The sequence below is a fragment of the Camelina sativa genome, chromosome 16 (assembly GCF_000633955.1).
Source record: "Camelina sativa cultivar DH55 chromosome 16, Cs, whole genome shotgun sequence".
Lineage (NCBI taxonomy): Eukaryota > Viridiplantae > Streptophyta > Magnoliopsida > Brassicales > Brassicaceae > Camelina > Camelina sativa.
The window spans coordinates 22,979,022-22,998,229 of record NC_025700.1 but is presented as its reverse complement, the minus strand read 5'-3'; the positions used below and the strand labels follow the sequence as shown (position 1 = coordinate 22,998,229).

At 33.8% G+C, this 19,208-nt stretch overlaps 4 protein-coding genes across 6 annotated transcripts; 3 read left to right on the top strand and 1 right to left on the bottom strand.

The window, feature by feature from the left end:
- LOC104751953 (indole-3-acetic acid-amido synthetase GH3.3-like) lies at positions 34-3,452 on the top strand. 3 transcript variants are annotated; one of them, XM_010474014.1, is made up of 4 exons: positions 34-176; positions 1,057-1,292; positions 1,409-1,510; positions 1,939-3,452. In XM_010474014.1, exons 1-4 carry the CDS (start codon positions 93-95, stop codon positions 3,296-3,298), a joined length of 1,782 nt encoding a protein of 593 aa, XP_010472316.1. In that variant the 5' UTR covers positions 34-92; the 3' UTR covers positions 3,299-3,452. The 3 variants fall into 3 exon arrangements, with proteins under 3 accessions (XP_010472316.1, XP_010472317.1, XP_019093064.1); XM_010474015.2 differs by lacking the exons at positions 1,057-1,292; positions 1,409-1,510 and adding an exon at positions 529-630 and having other exon boundaries at positions 34-412; XM_019237519.1 differs by lacking the exon at positions 34-176 and having other exon boundaries at positions 1,023-1,292.
- Positions 4,431-6,273, bottom strand: LOC104751952. The gene is made up of 7 exons (XM_010474013.1): positions 6,205-6,273; positions 6,028-6,111; positions 5,780-5,929; positions 5,448-5,606; positions 5,267-5,324; positions 4,975-5,120; positions 4,431-4,799 (listed from the first exon to the last, which is right to left on the bottom strand). The coding sequence occupies exons 1-7, from the start codon at positions 6,271-6,273 to the stop codon at positions 4,431-4,433; spliced, it is 1,035 nt and encodes a 344-aa protein (XP_010472315.1).
- Positions 10,573-12,981, top strand: LOC104751951 (metal transporter Nramp3). The gene is made up of 4 exons (XM_010474012.2): positions 10,573-11,183; positions 11,560-11,696; positions 11,785-12,437; positions 12,523-12,981. The coding sequence occupies exons 1-4, from the start codon at positions 10,633-10,635 to the stop codon at positions 12,724-12,726; spliced, it is 1,545 nt and encodes a 514-aa protein (XP_010472314.1). The 5' UTR covers positions 10,573-10,632; the 3' UTR covers positions 12,727-12,981.
- Positions 15,620-19,202, top strand: LOC104751950 (U-box domain-containing protein 4; the record flags this gene model as incomplete). Its single annotated transcript, XM_010474011.2, is given in 5 exon segments — positions 15,620-15,763; positions 16,055-16,343; positions 16,565-16,681; positions 16,930-18,975; positions 19,101-19,202. Coding segments are annotated over 5 exon segments (2,514 nt in total). The 5' UTR covers positions 15,620-15,761.

Here is a 19,208-nt window from a genome sequence, read left to right as displayed (position 1 = left end):
CCTCGCCGATTTTTTTATATCTCCTCATCAAAACAAAGTCTAATACTTTCAACTTACCAAAACACGTTCTAAACACTCGTAACATTTCAATCATGACCGTTGATTCAGCTCTACGATCTCCAGTGAACTACTCACCATCCGGTAAGGACGTGAAGGCTCTCAGGTTCATCGAGGAGATGACACTTAACGTCGACTTCGTTCAGAAGAAAGTCATCAGAGAGATACTGAGCCGTAACTCGGAGACTGAGTATCTTAAACGGTTCGGCCTTAAGGGATTCACCGACAGGAAAACATTTAAGAGCAAAGTTCCGGTGGTTACTTACGATGACCTTAAACCAGAGATTCAACCTATAGCCAATGGTGACCGGTCTATGATCTTGTCTTCTCACCCTATTACCGAGTTCCTAACAAGGTATATGATACATAACCCAAAAATGTAAATTATTTTTAGTGTTTCTATACTTAGATTAAGTTATATATAATATATTCATTAATAATTGTGGATTAATCTTTTAATTTTGTAATCAGCTCTGGGACATCTGCTGGTGAAAGGAAGTTGATGCCCACCATTGACGAAGACATGGACCGGCGTCAGCTTCTATACAGTCTTCTCATGCCTGTGATGAATCTGTAAGTTAAATTTCTATTTATTTGATTTTCAATTAATTTATATCTTGTGGTAATAGCTGCATGCCAAGAGTATGAAAACAGTCTAAAAAGAACAAATTAATCCAATTCTAATTTTTAAACGCCACGAACTACAATTTAAACTGTGAAAACTTAATCTGAATGTCTAAACCATATATCATAAATACTAAACCCTAACTGCTAAATTTAAATTTGAACTCTAAAGTCTAAAGACATTTATCTATTTATATACTTAAGTTTTAAGCCATTCAACACGTCTTTGACTCTTTTCAAGACTGTTTAAGATCTTTTGTTTTGTCAGTTATCCTTTAAAATGTTACTTCATTTTATTTGCAATAATCAAATTAACAGTCTAAACTATTAAAGANATCCGGTAAGGACGTGAAGGCTCTCAGGTTCATCGAGGAGATGACACTTAACGTCGACTTCGTTCAGAAGAAAGTCATCAGAGAGATACTGAGCCGTAACTCGGAGACTGAGTATCTTAAAAGGTTCGGCCTTAAGGGATTCACCGACAGGAAAACATTTAAGAGCAAAGTTCCGGTGGTTACTTACGATGACCTTAAACCAGAGATTCAACCTATAGCCAATGGTGACCGGTCTATGATCTTGTCTTCTCACCCTATTACCGAGTTCCTAACAAGGTATATGATACATAACCCAAAAATGTAAATTATTTTTAGTGTTTCTATACTTAGATTAAGTTATATATAATATATTCATTAATAATTGTGGATTAATCTTTTAATTTTGTAATCAGCTCTGGGACATCTGCTGGTGAAAGGAAGTTGATGCCCACCATTGACGAAGACATGGACCGGCGTCAGCTTCTATACAGTCTTCTCATGCCTGTGATGAATCTGTAAGTTAAATTTCTATTTATTTGATTTTCAATTAATTTATATCTTGTGGTAATAGCTGCATGCCAAGAGTATGAAAACAGTCTAAAAAGAACAAATTAATCCAATTCTAATTTTTAAACGCCACGAACTACAATTTAAACTGTGAAAACTTAATCTGAATGTCTAAACCATATATCATAAATACTAAACCCTAACTGCTAAATTTAAATTTGAACTCTAAAGTCTAAAGACATTTATCTATTTATATACTTAAGTTTTAAGCCATTCAACACGTCTTTGACTCTTTTCAAGACTGTTTAAGATCTTTTGTTTTGTCAGTTATCCTTTAAAATGTTACTTCATTTTATTTGCAATAATCAAATTAACAGTCTAAACTATTAAAGAAACATAAATATTATGGTAACTAATAGTAATTTATTGTTTACAGCTACGTGCCTGGATTAGACAAAGGCAAGGCTCTATACTTTTTGTTTGTGAAGGCTGAATCGAAGACTCCCGGTGGATTACCGGCACGTCCAGTGCTCACGAGTTATTACAAAAGCGAACAATTCAAGAGACGTCCTCACGATCCGTACAACGTGTACACGAGCCCTAATGAAGCCATCCTTTGTCCCGACTCGTCCCAAAGCATGTACTCTCAGATGCTTTGTGGTCTCCTCATGCGTCACGAAGTCCTCCGTCTTGGTGCCGTCTTCGCTTCCGGTCTCCTCCGTGCCATAGGGTTCCTTCAAACCAATTGGAAAGAACTCGCTGACGATATCTCAACCGGAACCCTAAGTTCCAGAATCTCTGACCCGGCGATCAAAGAGAGCATGTCCAAGATCTTGACCAAACCTGACCAAGAATTGGCTGATTTCATAACTTCGGTTTGTTGTCAAGATAATTGGGAAGGTATCATTACTAAGATTTGGCCTAACACCAAGTACCTTGACGTCATCGTTACCGGAGCCATGGCTCAGTATATTCCGATGCTTGAGTACTATAGCGGCCGTCTACCTATGGCTTGCACGATGTATGCTTCGTCCGAGAGTTACTTCGGGATTAACATGAAACCAATATGTAATCCTTCCGAAGTTTCTTACACCATTATGCCTAACATGGCCTACTTCGAGTTTCTCCCTGATGAAGTGGCAACAGAACAATCTGAACTTGTGGAGCTAGCTGATGTCGAAGTCGGGAAAGAGTACGAGCTTGTGATCACAACCTATGCTGGGCTTAACCGTTATAGAGTTGGTGATATCCTTCAGGTAACTGGATTCTACAATTCCGCTCCACAGTTCAAGTTTGTGCGGAGGAAGAACGTTTTGCTTAGCATTGAGTCGGATAAAACTGATGAAGCTGAGCTCCAAAGGGCTGTTGAGAATGCATCGGTGTTACTTGGGGAGAAAGGAACCCGCGTGATCGAGTACACAAGCTACGCAGAGACAAAGACTATACCTGGCCATTATGTCATCTACTGGGAGCTTTTAGTGAAAGATCAAACCAAGCCTCCAAGTGACGAGGTCATGGCTCAGTGCTGCTTGGAAATGGAGGAGTCGTTGAACTCTGTGTATAGACAAAGTAGGGTTGCGGATAAGTCGATAGGACCACTCGAGATACGTGTGGTGAAGAATGGAACGTTCGAGGAGCTCATGGACTATGCCATCTCGAGAGGTGCATCGATCAATCAGTACAAGGTGCCGAGGTGTGTGAGCTTTACACCAATCACAGAGCTGCTTGACTCAAGGGTTGTATCAACACATTTCAGCCCGGCTTTGCCACATTGGTCACCAGAACGCCGTCGTTGAGAAGATTTTGTTTTGGTTTAGAGTTTGTAAGTCGTACAATAAGTCCGGTGTACGGATGTTTACCCGATCAATGTTTACTCACTCTCTCCCTCCTTTTGTCTGACTTCTAAGTAATAAATAATAAGTAATGTAATCCGAAGAATGTCAAGTTTATGCATATCAGTAAAATTACTTTAGAATTTAAATTATACTATATATAGGATATTGATTATATTTAGCTTTCGTGAAACTTTTCTGTTTATAAGATTAAGAATATGAAACCAAGTTGAAACCGTATTTCAATACGATTTGAATCAAGTTTCGAACTCTAGCAATATGCATTTGTAGTTTTGTCTAAAAGAAATATTCAAAACAAAAAATAATGTGCAAATGAGATGGTTTATCGTTTATCTTATTATAAAGTTTGGTTTTCTATGTTAGTAAAATAATTTTCTTTCCCTTAACCAAAAAATAGAAAACCTACAAAAAAAATTATATATTTCATATACTAATGGATATAAAGAAAATAATCTAGGTTTTACAATCTTTCAGATTTGACATTTGATATTATTTATAAAAAAAAACTCATTTGTGTGGATTCTTTGCAATATATTCTTTGGATTTTGATTCTAAATTCTAATAATTTACTCATAAAACTCCATTAGATTTTTATTTCAAATGGCACAATATATAAATAATTATAAATTTATTTAATTTCAAATAACACTGGAATTTAACAAAGTATTTAAATCCTACTTGAATAACACCAAAACAAGAATAACTTCCTTCTCCTTAACAAAAAAAAAAAAACAAAAGAAAAACATACTATTGTAATATATTAAGTTAAGAGTGTCAATCAATCAATTATTCTATTTACATGTATCAAAACTTTTTTTAACAGCTAATTGTTTTATGCTAATTATGTTTTTATTATTATTTGATATTCAGTAAGATATAAATTTGATATGATGTAATAGAAATTTAAATTGCATTGCAAGAGGCGAAAAAAAATTGCATTGTAAAATCGAGTGAGTGAAATTTCAGTATGTTTTTTTAAATATCAAATAAAATCTAAAATTAATATGCAAAGTACTCCTTAAAATTCAAATATTTTCAATGAAAAGAATACCATGAAACAAATATTTGAAAATCATCAAATACCACAATGCCCACCCGGTCCACCAAAAGAAAAGGCTACTCCGTTTGTCTTGCTATAACCCCAATATATTATTCTAAAACACTTAGAGTTTGTATAACTTTTTATCCTCCGATGATTGATATTAATTCTTTTATAGTTCGAATTTCTAACCTTCACATGAACAAAACTTGAACTCTTTTGAAAGTCGATAACTGGAAAATGTCCATTTCCCATTGGAGGACTGAATCCATCCGGAGATACAAATGTATTTCCTCCAGATCGTACCAAAGAAGCTCCTTTTTTTAAGTGTGTAAACAACTCTTTAGGCCAATATCCGATTATTTCATCTTCTACCTTTAATGTCCAGTTACCTGTAAAACCATCCTATATAAAAACAAAAAAAATAAGAAAATAAAACAATTAACAAAAATATATTATGTATATGCATATTTATTTTTCAAGTAAAAAATGAAACTTTGGCTTTAAAAGTAGGATTCTCAATATTTATATCAAATAAACTATTTATACATATATTGAGAGAAGTTAAAGAAAAGTTTACCTGAAAAATTTGCGGTGTGAACTGAACCGTTGTTTCACCACCATAGATAGAGGATTTACTAAAAATGCTTCCAATCGAGGGATTTGGTGATACAATTATAAAGCCCGGACAGATTGTGTTATAACATCCCGTCTTTTTATAGCCATCTCTCTAATAAAAAAGAATGAAGTGCAGAATATTATGCAAAGAATTAAAAGGATTAAAGGCAAACTGATTGTTCCATTTTATTGGTGTAATCAAGAATGAATTATTAGCATGTAATGTAACATAACTTTTTAACAATACTATGTACTTATAGTCCAGTATATAGTAAATCGTGTGGAACTGTCTACATACAATCTAGGATGCACCTAAATATAAGTTTAAATTATGTGTGAGATAGATAAAATATTTATGTTTATGCAAACTTTTCAATAATTTAAATCTAACATCTAATTGTAAATTGATTTGTATAAGGTATGATAGTTACTTACCGCCCAACCAACTTGTATGCTATTGTGTCGATTACGAGATCTATTCTCTAACCAAATCTGACTTTTACAGTACTGATTATTTTGAACAGTTACGTTGTGAATACTTACTTCTGCACCTCGATAGATGCTCCTGCTCAAAACGGTTTCGATTACTGCAAACTGTACACATGAAATCAAAGTCGACTTCTTAAAAATATTTTCCATGCTTCATAGCATTAGAAAAATAGCAAAAGTATTATTAATTTATTTTCCTTTAAAAACTGAGATGTTAATAAATTTAACAATTTATATGGGACTTTTTAATGGAATAATTTTTTAAAAAGAAGACCTACATGTTGGCCAGGATACCCGACTGCATCAAGATGAACACTCTCAGTACTATTTCTTTGTCTTAAAATTGGTACTGTTCCTTTTGGACAACTTTGATCATTTGTTTTATATTTACTTTTTTTACCAAGGTTTTCATTTGAACTGAATTTTTCCTGCATCATATCAAAATGATTAAAAAACTACATTAAACTATACCGGAATTTTCGAAAATATTTCCCACATTTATTTGAATAAAAGTCAACCGTTGTACCTGAATTTTGTGGTGTTTCAGCAGTGGATGTTGGAAAGCTGGTTGTTTGTATATATCAACGCAATCGAAATCTTGTAAACTTGACTACAAATTTTTTAAACAAAACTATTTAAAGAGCGAAAGTATCAAATTTTAAAGAAAAGAAAAGACAAAGTAGAAGTTATAGATCAATCTCACATCAATGTATCCTTCGGCCAATTGCAATGAATGCAGATAAAACGTCACAAGCACTAACTGTAAAATCATGTTTTTTACTTATATTTCTCCAATGCTGTGGATCCATTATTTATATATAAACCAATTCGAGTCAAGTACTAATTTTCAGTTATTGCTAGTCAACATAGTCATAATCACTTGCCGTTTATAAACTTACCATAACTGCTAATAGACTATACCATTAACCATTCCGTAACCTCTTATAAACTTACCAGAAATGTTAAATACAAAAATTTAATTCCTAAGACTTTTTTTTTCTTTTGATATAATCAAGACTACAAATATGAAAGTAATTGTTTTTTTTTTGGTCGGAACAAATATGAAAGTAATTATACGAATATGTAAATAAATCTGTGAATATATTTATTTTACTTTCCATATTTATAATATGTTTACCAATTTCTTTTTATTACCGATGTGTAGTAAAAAAAGCAATATCTTTTTGCTAATATTTATATTTGGATTCTTCCTCTGTTTTCACTTGAGAGGTTCACCATCTCTCATCTATCTCTCGATATCGCTCACTTAAACACAAGCACATAGAGAACCTTGTTCCCTCGTACGTTCTATCTAGTCTTTCTCTTTGATACTTATTCTAACACAAAGAGATAGAATAAGAAGAGAGAAAACATTAATTGTCTGTATTATTTTGGATCACTTGGATGGTTCTTACAACACACACATTTATTTATACTACGTCATCTTCTACTTCCACCCGCCACATGCAACCATATTTCTACATTCTAGTTTCTAAAACGTACAACATAGTCTCTCTTAGACAAGCCACTATTACAACAACTCATAACAACTACACTTAAAAGACTCTAGACATTAACTAACATTTAAGGAACTGTTATTAGATAAATGATTTGTGAATTCATATAAAATTGTAAAATTATAAAAATCAAAAGGTATGAAATTTTAAATAACATGTTTTATATTTGGATTTGAATCAAATCAATTTTTTAAATCCCTCTGCAAGTCTTTGAAACCGAAATGTCACAATTCACTCTCACTAAGAGATCACAACATCTCACTAAGAGATCGCAACATCCTCGTTGCGTACCAAAACTATCACCCTGAGGGTGTGAACCCATTCGAGTCCACACTCGTCTGGATTCGGCTTTGATACCACTTGTAACGCCCCGACCGTCACCTTGCTTAGTGGGCTCCTTGTCCACTCATGACCCATGGACATACAACATACCTCACTTAGTGGGACTTACGTTTACTTCCGGCCCGTAGGTTCACCCATATCAGATGGTCGGTTTGTTACGTTTGGAAAGCTTTTAAAGATTTGTTTACCGTTTCTTCAAAATCACCAAATAGTTTTTCCCTGTGTTTTGTTCTCACTAGCACAATTATGAAAATCATTTTCCGGAAGGTCATCTATCCTGAAACTACTCCAGCTCAAGCACACTTAATTCTGAAGTTATCTCAGAACCCTTGACTGAAAAGATAATTGCACTTTAGTGACTAGATGATCAAATCAATTTTTTTTAAATCACTCCACAAATTTCTGAAACCGAAATGTAACAATACGATATTTATAAAATATATATTTAACACATATATAAAATAGTCTATATATAAGTTTTTACACATATTTGGATAAATATCAAATTTTTAGTAATATTTTTAATAAAGTTCTATTAAGTTAAGTATATGGCAATAACTTTTCTGTTTTTGCAAGACTAGAGAAAGAAATAAAAAATAACCAAAACACCTTTAAATTAAAAGAGTTGAGCGTCTCAACTTGTTTGAAATTTACTCATGATATATAAATCCCAAATTGTTTCGCTCTGGTATTTCGATCCAAACTTACATACGTTTGTAAAATCATCAAGCAAGCGTACGTCCAAACTTCCAAAACGCAGTGTGTTCTTGTTTTTTACCAAATGGAATTGTATGTTTTAGAAAGATTCTTTTATCTTCCCTTCTGAAAAGTGAAACATAAGATAGGATAATATCTTTGAGCAGCTTGGGAAATGTGGTTTTACACTTCGAAAGTTGTGCCATCCATTCCTGTTCTCGAATTTGGCTGTGTGCCATCATCGACTCTAAACAAAGCCCACTACATATAGTATTTATTTAAAAAGGAATATTTCAAATCGTCCGTAGAAAAGTACTCTTTCTGTCTTCAATAAATTGATATTTTGAAAAAAAAATTGTGTTTAAAAAAAAATTAGTTTTGTAGATTAAAAAGCTAAAATGATTTTTCTACTTTATTTTATTTTTATAATTCAGGATAAATTCTTAGACCTATGGAAAGACCAAGACTAATCCATGTGGGACGTGGATTCACGGATAGACCCTGAATTAGACTAATCCATTTTTTTTCTACTAATCCATTTTTTTCTACTTTACTTTTTATTCGACTAAGCTCGTTTTCATGCAAGAACATGAATTGGTATAGAACAATAATATTGACAATTTGACATGGCATGGTTTCACGACGTATTTTGATGATCACGTAATTAAGCATTATATAAACCTAAGATATTTACATCTACGTATATACATTAACCATCAACATATTCGGTAAATAGTATTTTCAAAAAATATTCGGTAAATAGTTATATAAGTTGTTTGTACGTAATTTATGAGCAATTTAAGTTACTTATTATTAATCAATACCATTTCACTAAATTTAAAATTAGTCGAAAACTAGTTAAAAATCCTCAGTTACTTACCTATCATCATTTTCAAATTTTCATTGTAATTTGGTTATAAAAAAACTGAACCAGTTATTTAGATAAAGAAAATGGCCAAAATTCGATCTTTTGTATTCATAATAGATAAGACACACTAAAGCAAGAATTTTTATAAAAAAAACTTAGTTGCTTTAGGATTTTATTTATTTATTTTTGGTTGCAAATGTATGGAAAACAAAACAAGAAAGAGAAGCCAACCATCTTTATTCTTTAATCTCTGCTAGACTGCTATGGGTTGTGGTTCCCCCCGCATTCGCATGACATGGCACAGTCTCCATCGTTCCTACCACGTCACCAACTATAAGTGGACCATTAATTCGCATGATACGCACCGCACAACCTTTGTTTTTTTATAATAGGAACTAGTACAATACAACCTTTCGATTTTAATATAATACGGTACGAGAATAACAAACTATAATCATAAAATGCATATCTGAATCGTCAACAACTATTAGGTATGGATAGGTTTTATCTGTTTTGGTGTAAATGTTTAAGTTTATATCATTTCATATTTTTTTTTGTTGCGTACGACTTATTAACTAACTAATGTGAAAAGGGGAAAGACACCAAACAAAAGTTATATTCCATTATAGCTAGACACCAAACAAATGTTCGTTGTGTATATGTGTGTTGCGATCTTGCAAGGAGAACTGGTATTGTATCTTGTATGTATGTTGCGTTCTTGAAAGGAGAACTGATATCATGAAAATCGTTCAGTAAAAATATGTTCATATTACAATATGATAAGTGTGGTTAGTTTCAATCCATTGATCATTCTAAATTATATGTTAAGATCAATTACAAATGAAAAAAAAAAAAAAAATCTAATCATCTTTCCATTTCTTTTTACAAGTTGAATTAACAAGACCTGACCCATAAATAGATACTTATTATGCAAGATAACTTGATTTGATGAAAATGCAAAAATTCATAGAAATTAACTGTCAATCACTTAATAAAATCATTTCTCCAATATTTTTGAGAATTTGTTAGAAATGCCTTTTTGAGATACTCTTTAAAAAAAAAATTAACATTTTTATTTTTACCCTCTTGTACACAATTACAATATGTTAAATTAATTTTTAGAATTTTTTTTTTAGGGTTGGGTTCTCTATTTTACATTTAATATATAGTTTTGGTTAGAATTTAGTATTTGGAATTTAGTCATTATATATATAGAAAAATTGTATTTTGGAAATTAACAACATAAAAGGATATTTTTGAAAAATGACATAGGAAAATGAGTATTTTTGAAAATGTCCTAATATATTGCTCAAAAAACTGTTTAAAAATGCTTCATATAGAGTTGACCAAAAAATATATATATTTTAAAAGTCAATTTACCAATAACATGAAACTTTAATACTATAATCCAAGACTTAATTAGAATATTTTTAATTCAATAACACATGATTTTTAGTGAACTTCTAATATTATCAATTTAAGTAACACATTTTTAATAAATAACAACTCTTTAGAATTCAAGAAAAAATCACAAAATCACCCCTCGAAGACAAAAAGACCTTCTTCGCCTATAAAAAAGCAAGAATAACGTGTTAAAGGCTTAAAAGCCCCTCGAAAACCACACTCACACAAAAAAAAAAAAAAAAAAAAAAAAAAAAAAAACTGAAACTGAAACTGAAACGTCTCAGAGAGAATCTTAAAAAAAAAAATGTCACAACTCGAGAACAACGAGCCACTTCTAATCAACGAGGAAGACGAAGAAGAAGAAGAAGAAGAAGAGACAGCGTACGACGAAACAGAGAAGGTACACATCGTGCGTGAAGAAGACGAGGACGATCTAGAACACGGCGTAGGATGCGGCGGCGCACCACCGTTCTCGTGGAAGAAGCTATGGCTATTCACCGGACCTGGGTTTTTGATGAGCATTGCGTTTTTAGATCCAGGGAACCTAGAAGGAGATCTCCAATCCGGTGCGGTTGCTGGGTACTCGTTGCTTTGGCTACTTATGTGGGCAACAGCAATGGGTCTTTTGGTTCAGCTTTTGTCAGCGAGGCTTGGTGTTGCTACAGGTCGTCACTTAGCTGAGCTTTGTCGTGATGAGTATCCCACTTGGGCTAGGATGGTTTTGTGGGTTATGGCTGAGTTGGCTTTGATTGGATCTGATATCCAAGAAGTTATTGGTAGTGCTATTGCTATTAAGATTCTCAGTAATGGGATTTTGCCTCTTTGGGCTGGTGTTGTTATCACTGCTCTTGATTGGTAATTCTTCATAAAAACAATCTCAACCTTTAGACATGAATTTTATCTGTTGTTCTGTTCTGTCTCTCTTTGAGTCATTGATTCTCTGGTCAATGTTTTTGTTTTGTCTTTTTGTTTGTGTATCTAATTGCAGTTTGGCTAATCTAATCTAATCTATGGATTGTTTGTGTTTTGTGTTAATTGACTATTATTTCCTATGTTACATTCATCTTCAGAACATGAGATTTTGTTACTATGTGTCTTCTTTGGCTAATCTAATTTATGGTTTTGTTCTCATTTTGTGTTAATTTCATTGTTAAAAATGAGCTTTTGGTGTTATGTGTCTCCTTGGTGTTATTGATTCATGTGTGTGTGTGTGTGTTTGTTTTGGCTACAGCTTTGTCTTCTTGTTTCTTGAGAACTATGGAATAAGGAAGCTAGAGGCAGTGTTTGCGGTTTTAATTGCTACAATGGCAGTCTCATTTGCTTGGATGTTTGGTCAAGCTAAGCCAAGTGGCTCTGAGCTACTCATTGGTTAGGCTTTCTTTGTTCTCCTTTATATCCAATTTCTTATTTTAGAAACTCATAAATTTAAAGGAGTTAGCTTTCTTTCTTGTTGCAGGCATATTGGTACCAAAGCTGAGTTCAAGAACGATACAGAAAGCAGTTGGAGTTGTGGGTTGTATTATAATGCCACACAATGTGTTTCTTCACTCAGCTCTTGTTCAATCTAGAGAAGTCAACAAGCGACAGAAGTACCGAGTCCAAGAAGCGCTAAACTACTACACAATCGAATCCACGATTGCTCTTTTTGTCTCCTTTATGATCAATCTCTTTGTCACAACGGTTTTTGCTAAAGGGTTTTACAACACTGACCTTGCTGATAGTATTGGTCTGGTTAACGCGGGACAGTATCTTCAGGACAAATATGGAGGCGGGGTGTTCCCTATACTGTACATTTGGGCAATCGGGTTGTTAGCTGCTGGCCAAAGCAGTACCATTACTGGTACCTACGCAGGACAGTTCATCATGGGAGGGTTTCTTAATTTCAAAATGAAGAAATGGATGAGAGCTTTGATCACTCGTAGCTGTGCTATCATTCCAACTATTATCGTCGCTCTTGTGTTTGATTCATCAGAAGCTACACTTGATGTGTTAAACGAGTGGCTTAACGTGCTTCAGTCTATTCAAATCCCATTTGCACTCATTCCTTTGCTGTGTTTGGTTTCCAAGGAACAGATCATGGGTAGTTTCAAAATCGGTCCTTTGTACCAGGTTTGTCGATTTCTTTTTCAAGCTCTTTTACAACATTTTCATTAAAGATCCCTCTTTGAAGCTCAAACTCACCATTGTATTGCAGACAACCGCGTGGCTCGTTGCTGCGCTCGTGATATTGATCAACGGCTATCTTTTGTTGGAGTTCTTCACCTCAGAGGTTAGTGGCGTAGTCTATACCGGTTTGGTGACTATGTTCACAGCTTCATATGGTGCGTTCATATTGTACCTCATTGCTCGTGGCATCACTTTCACTCCGTGGCGATTCAAAGCAGAGTCTATTCAATGAGGAAAATGGACCAAACAAGACAGTGTAGTAGCTATGTCGTGTGTGATCCTTAGGGTAATGAGTTTGAGCTTTCTCTTTTGTATTATATGTGTTGTTGTTATAAAGCACCTCTGGTTCTGTTGAAGAAGGCTCTTCTATGTATCAGTAGGATAGGTCCCAAAGGCAAAAGATAAGAATTAATAAGATCTGCTATTGTTGTTGTTGTTCTTGATGGAGTTTTAACTTTATAATAATGATAACCAGATTGAGAATTTAGATTTTTATCTTTGTATAACTTGAATAAATATTAGATTTTTATTTTTGTATAACTTGAATATGTCTTAATCTACCAATAGTAACAAAAACAATTGCGATTGTAAACTTTTATTCACTAAGATCATTCAAGAACATAAGATAATGAGATGGAAAACTGTATTTAAAACATAGATGATTAAAATTTTGGTTCATTTAGATGGGGCTCCATTTATACTCTAATTTAGGTATTGTACCATTTGTAGTAAAGTAAATACCATTTTCTCTAGCTTCCCAAGAGTTATGTTTACCATAGTGAACTATCCATCCGTCGCTTTCGTATGACCTAAATTTTGCATGCAACTTGTAATTATATCCTTGCCATAATTCACAATCAAATTTGGTTTTGAAAAACCTATCATAAAACCGAAAATTGTAGATTTATCCAGGATTCAAATATATATATATATATATATATATATTTTTTTTTTGAGAAAAACCAGGATTCAAATATTGGTAGTGGAGGTCGTCATTTTTGATACATAATGAGCATGGAGAACGTTTTCCGAACCAAGAGAATTCTTAACATGTACCCAGTTTTTCTGGTATGCCTTCGCATTATTGAATCCGGCACACAATACAATTATAACAAGTAAAAAATAAGAAACACATTTCATTGTTTTTAGAGGTTTAGTTTTTCTTTATTTCGCTCATCTTTATATAAGATGATAGCCACATATGAATATGGGAAGGAAGGACGGAACAGATTATCTTTTTTTTTTTTTTGGGCAAAGGACGTAACTGATTATCTATTAGATTTTTGAATTGTAAAGCCGGGTTACTTCCACTCTTTTATTGAAATTGTGTTTATTTTCCTTTATTTGTGTCATTAATTGGTTATATATGTGAGTGGTTTATATATCACATAAAACTTTTTATGATATGATATATTTGCTTTGTCGAAAAAAAACCATGCTTGTTTTTTTTTTCAAATATATAACATATTTTTAATTTTCAAAAAATAACGTAATCATAATAAAGTAATATATAATAAAGTAATCATAATAAAGTAATATATAATCTGTTCTTCAAAGACAAACTCTAATAAGGTGACACATGTCACTTTTTTTTTGACATGTTTAAAAAAAAAACCCATTACTAATATAAATACCATTAGTTTTCAGTATATCATTATATTAAAAATATCTATAACAAGACACATTTAACCTACATGTTTGCTCAAAAAAAAACCCTACATTATATTTATTTTCAATAAAGAAACAAACTACTTTATGTCAAATTGAAAAACAAAATTACATATTTTATATCAAAATATTAGAATATAACTTTTCTACTATGTTATATATATATATTAGCAATATAATGTAAAATAATATTCTATTTATTAAATAACACTTCAAATAATTTCACTTAATGAAAATAAAAGAAAAATTTAAAAACATAATTAAACTATTTTATATCAAAATTATTGCTCTATAAATTTTTCTACAATGTTACATATATTTTAGCTTTTGGAAAAATTACGTTTCTAAAATGGCAAATTTATTGATAATTTCATTTGGCAGGGCATCTTTAACTCATTTATCTTTAACTCATTTCTTTAACGTTTAATATAGACGGATTCTATTTTGCAATCAGTTTTAGGGATAGTTTTACTTCGGCCCTATCCTATTTCCAATTCTAAATCTATTTTAGAGTTAGAAATAAACTAGGGTAGAGAAATAATTTCTATAAAATAGAGTTTAGAAAAAAATATATAGTAGTGTTATAAATAGTCTTATATAACTCAAACCGGATTTTTTTTGGAAAAATTAATCTTAGAAAATAAAAACCGCATAATAACAAATATTTTTTTGATTATGGTCACTAGTTACATAATTTATAGAATGATTCATTAGTCACGAATTATTGATACCTTGCAAATTTGCAGAAATTTTTTACTTTGGGTCACTAAAACATATTCAGGAAAAAAACTGAGAAAACTAGTATCCAAAAAAAGAAATTCTAAAAAACCAAATGGATACTAAACTCAATATCCAAAAACCAAAAATACCGAACCAAACCTAATATCTTAATGGCCACGACCGATAACAACATCAAAAACATAGTAGATGCTTGTTAATATTTACTCCCCCATTTTATAGTATATTGCGTTTTCGAGAATTTTTTTGTTTTATAATATAAGACGTTTTCAAGTTTTTTATGTAATATTTAGATTAATATAATATTTTATATTATTTATATTTTGAAGTCATACACAAATAATTGATTTTTTTTTAATATATTTTTTAATCTGCAAGATTTTAGTTAAAACTTCCGAACCGAAAGAATATAATTTATATCATTAGATCATATTTAATTACCAATATGAGTCAATAAGTAGGGTAGTTTTTTTTTTCTAATTTAAGGTTGATTTAATAGTTTTAAGAGTTTCTATAAAAAAAAATAGATTTTGGCTTTAAAAGCAACGAAGGAAAAAGAAAAAAGAAAAAAAAACTTAAGTGGAGGAGGAGACTAAGCTGACAACAATGTCCGGAGACGGCTTAAAAACGGCTAAAACGCCAGCAAATTTCTGATCTGACCACAGAGCTATTCTCAACTTCTCTTACCTTTTTTTTTTTTTTTTTTTTTTTTNTCTCTTCTTCTTCTTTTGGGTAAACAATTAAAAAAAACAAAAAACACAGAGAAGACGAAGAAGAAGAAGAAGATTTGCTTTTTTTTTGCGTGCTCTCAACTATAATCGGCGAGACAGAGAAAGATTTGATTTTCCCCTGTTCACGTGCATGTATTGGTTTCTTCTCTCTCTCTCTGTCTCTCGATCTATCTATCTACTTAGGCCTTTTCCTCTGTTCCAGTTCTCTAACCTCTTTGCTTACATTTCTCGAGAAACCCATTTCACCAATTCGACTCTTTCTCACGGTTTTTTTTTTTGGAATTTGGGAGATTTAGGGTTTTCTAATGGCGTTTTCCTTTAGGGTTTCCTTTGATTTGACGGATTCGCTTAAGTTCGTAGGAAGCTAATTCGTGGTGCCCTTTTTAATGTAAAGTTTCAATTTTTGTTTTTTGTATTGAACAGGGTGGAAATGGAAGTATCGGTGTTGAAGGCTCTTCTTGGAAGTATCTCGTCGTTTCTAAATCTGTCATCTTCCAAACATATTGATTTAGACCCATTTGATAAGTACTACAAGAGAGTTGAAGAGCTGTTGAGAGTGTTGGAGCCAATTGCAGATGCTGTTGTTAACTCTGATGATGTTGTTTTTGATGAGAAGAAACTTGTTAAGGCGTTTGAAGAATTGACTCAGGATGTTGATCAATCCATTGATCTTTTCAGGAGTTGGCAAGCTTTCTCCAGTAAAGTCTATTTTGTAAGTTTCTAACTCTCAGGTTGTTGTTTGAAAGCTGTATGGAGTTTGCTTTAGGCATTACAAACATTTGTATGTAGGTTGTATTTTGCTTTTAGCTTGAATCCCTCATGGTTTTTAGGATAAACACTAGTGACCATTGTGTTATTCTCCACTCCTTGCTTGAGCTTTGTTTACTGATATAATGTTTTGTTGATGATTAGCCTCTTATTATCTACGTCTAGGTTCTCCAAATTGAATCTTTGATACCGAAGATGCGAGAGACTATTGTGGATGCTTTCCAGTTTCTGATGTCTTCTAAGAATCATTTACCTGATGAGCTAAGCCCTGCTTCCCTTGAGGTACCTTCTCTTTTACATTTAGAAGATTCTTGTATTGATTTCCATGGTTTAGATCATGTGTACATACGTGGTGGTCTCTTCAGAACATTAGCTTTAGGTTTGGAAATTGAAAATGGGGATCAGTTTCTAAGTTTTATAGAAGAGATTGATCTTAATGATGCTGACTGCTTTGTGTGTTTCTACGTTAGCAATTGAATTGAGTTGCAGGAGATGCGAATGGTTAATTTACAAAATATTCATAATTGCAGCAATGTCTAGAGGAGATTAAGCATCTTAACTATGAAGAAATATCTTCCGTCATTGATGGTGCTCTGAGGGATCAGAGAGATGGTGTTGGACCAAGCCCTGAGATCTTGGTGAAAATCGGAGAGAACACTGGTCTGAGATCAAACCAGGAGATTTTGATAGAAGCTGTTGCTCTGGAGAGGCAGAAAGAGATGGCTGAACAGTCTGAGAATAATGCAGAAGTCGAGTTCCTTGACCAACTGATTGTTATTGTAAACCGCATGCACGAGCGTCTTCTTCTGATCAAACAGACTCAGACATCCAGTGTCGCCATTCTTGCTGACTTCTTTTGTCCTCTGTCGCTTGAAGTAATGACTGATCCAGTGATTGTGTCATCAGGACAGACATATGAAAAGGCCTTCATCAAGAGGTGGATTGATTTAGGTTTAAAAGTGTGTCCCAAGACTCGACAGACTCTGACTCATACGACTCTAATACCCAATTACACCGTGAAGGCCTTAATTGCTAACTGGTGTGAGACAAACGATGTCAAGCTGCCTGATCCCAATAAATCAACGAGTTTAAACGAGCTTTCTCCTCTTTTATCATGTACAGACTCCATTCCTAGCACGAACCCTGATGTTTATGCTCATAAGGTTAGCAACAAGTCACATGATTGGGATGCTTCTTCAAGTGAAATCGGGAAGCCCTCATTCTCAAGCCGAGCAATTGAAAGAGAAAGTGCTTCCTCTCCTTCACGTCCTGCTTCTGCCTTGGGGGCTTCTTCACCGGGGTTATCTGGAAATGGGTATGGATTGGACGCCAGGAGGGGATCATTAAATGATATCGAAGATAGATCTAATGATTCTCGAGAATTGAAGACAGATGCACCTGGTAGGTCATCTGTATCTTCAACTACACGAGGCTCAGTGGAAAATGGACAAACATCTGAGAACCACCATAATAGGTCCCCTTCTGCTGCTAGCACTGTTTCAAATGAGGACTTTCCAAGAGCAGATGCAAATGAGAATTCAGAAGAATCTGCTCATGCTACACCTTACAGCAGTGATGCTTCAGGAGAAATTAGATCAGGGCCTCTTGGGGCAACCACTTCAGCAGCTCCTCGGCGAGATTTCTCAGATTTTTCCCCAAAATTTATGGACAGACGTAACCGTGGTCAGTTTTGGCGACGTCCATCAGAGAGGCTTGGTTCAAGGATTGTTTCAGCACCTTCGAATGAGACAAGACGTGAACTTCTGGAGGTCGAAACCCAAGTTAAGAAATTGGTGGAGGAGTTAAAAAGCACTTCATTAGATATTCAGAGACAAGCAACCGCAGAACTAAGGTTGTTAGCGAAGCACAACATGGATAACCGTATAGTCATAGGGAACTCTGGGGCAATCATCTTATTAGTGGAACTACTTTACTCAAACGACTCAGCTACACAGGAAAACGCTGTTACCGCCCTTCTCAACTTGTCTATTAATGACAACAACAAAAGTGCAATTGCTGATGCTGGTGCGATCGAGCCGCTCATTCACGTGCTTCAAAATGGTAGTTCTGAAGCTAAGGAGAACTCAGCAGCAACCCTCTTTAGCCTCTCTGTGATAGAAGAAAACAAGATTAAGATCGGTCAGTCGGGTGCAATAGGGCCTCTTGTGGATCTACTCGGTAATGGTACCCCTCGGGGTAAGAAAGACGCTGCTACTGCATTGTTTAATCTATCGATACATCAAGAAAACAAGGCGACGATAGTGCAATCTGGTGCTGTAAGATATCTTATAGATCTTATGGACCCAGCAGCTGGGATGGTGGATAAGGCCGTTGCTGTTTTGGCAAATCTAGCTACAATCCCGGAAGGAAGAAACGCGATTGGTCAAGAAGGTGGGATCCCTCTTCTTGTTGAAGTCGTTGAGTTGGGTTCAGCTAGAGGGAAAGAAAACGCAGCAGCAGCTCTTCTTCAGTTATCAACCAATAGTGGCCGGTTCTGCAACATGGTTCTCCAAGAAGGAGCCGTTCCTCCACTTGTTGCTCTCTCACAGTCTGGTACTCCTAGAGCTAGAGAAAAGGTACAAACTTTATAATAATTTCATGTTCCTCTTGATTCACATTTTGTTTAAGCAGCTACTCTATATTCATGACTTTTGGATTGTTTTGAAAAGTTATTTATTTGGAGAATCTTGTAACTTGTCAGGCTCAGGCTTTGCTGAGTTACTTCAGAAACCAACGGCATGGAAACGCCGGGCGTGGCTGATGGATGATGATGAAGTTGTTGTTGATAATGATGATGATGATGATGATG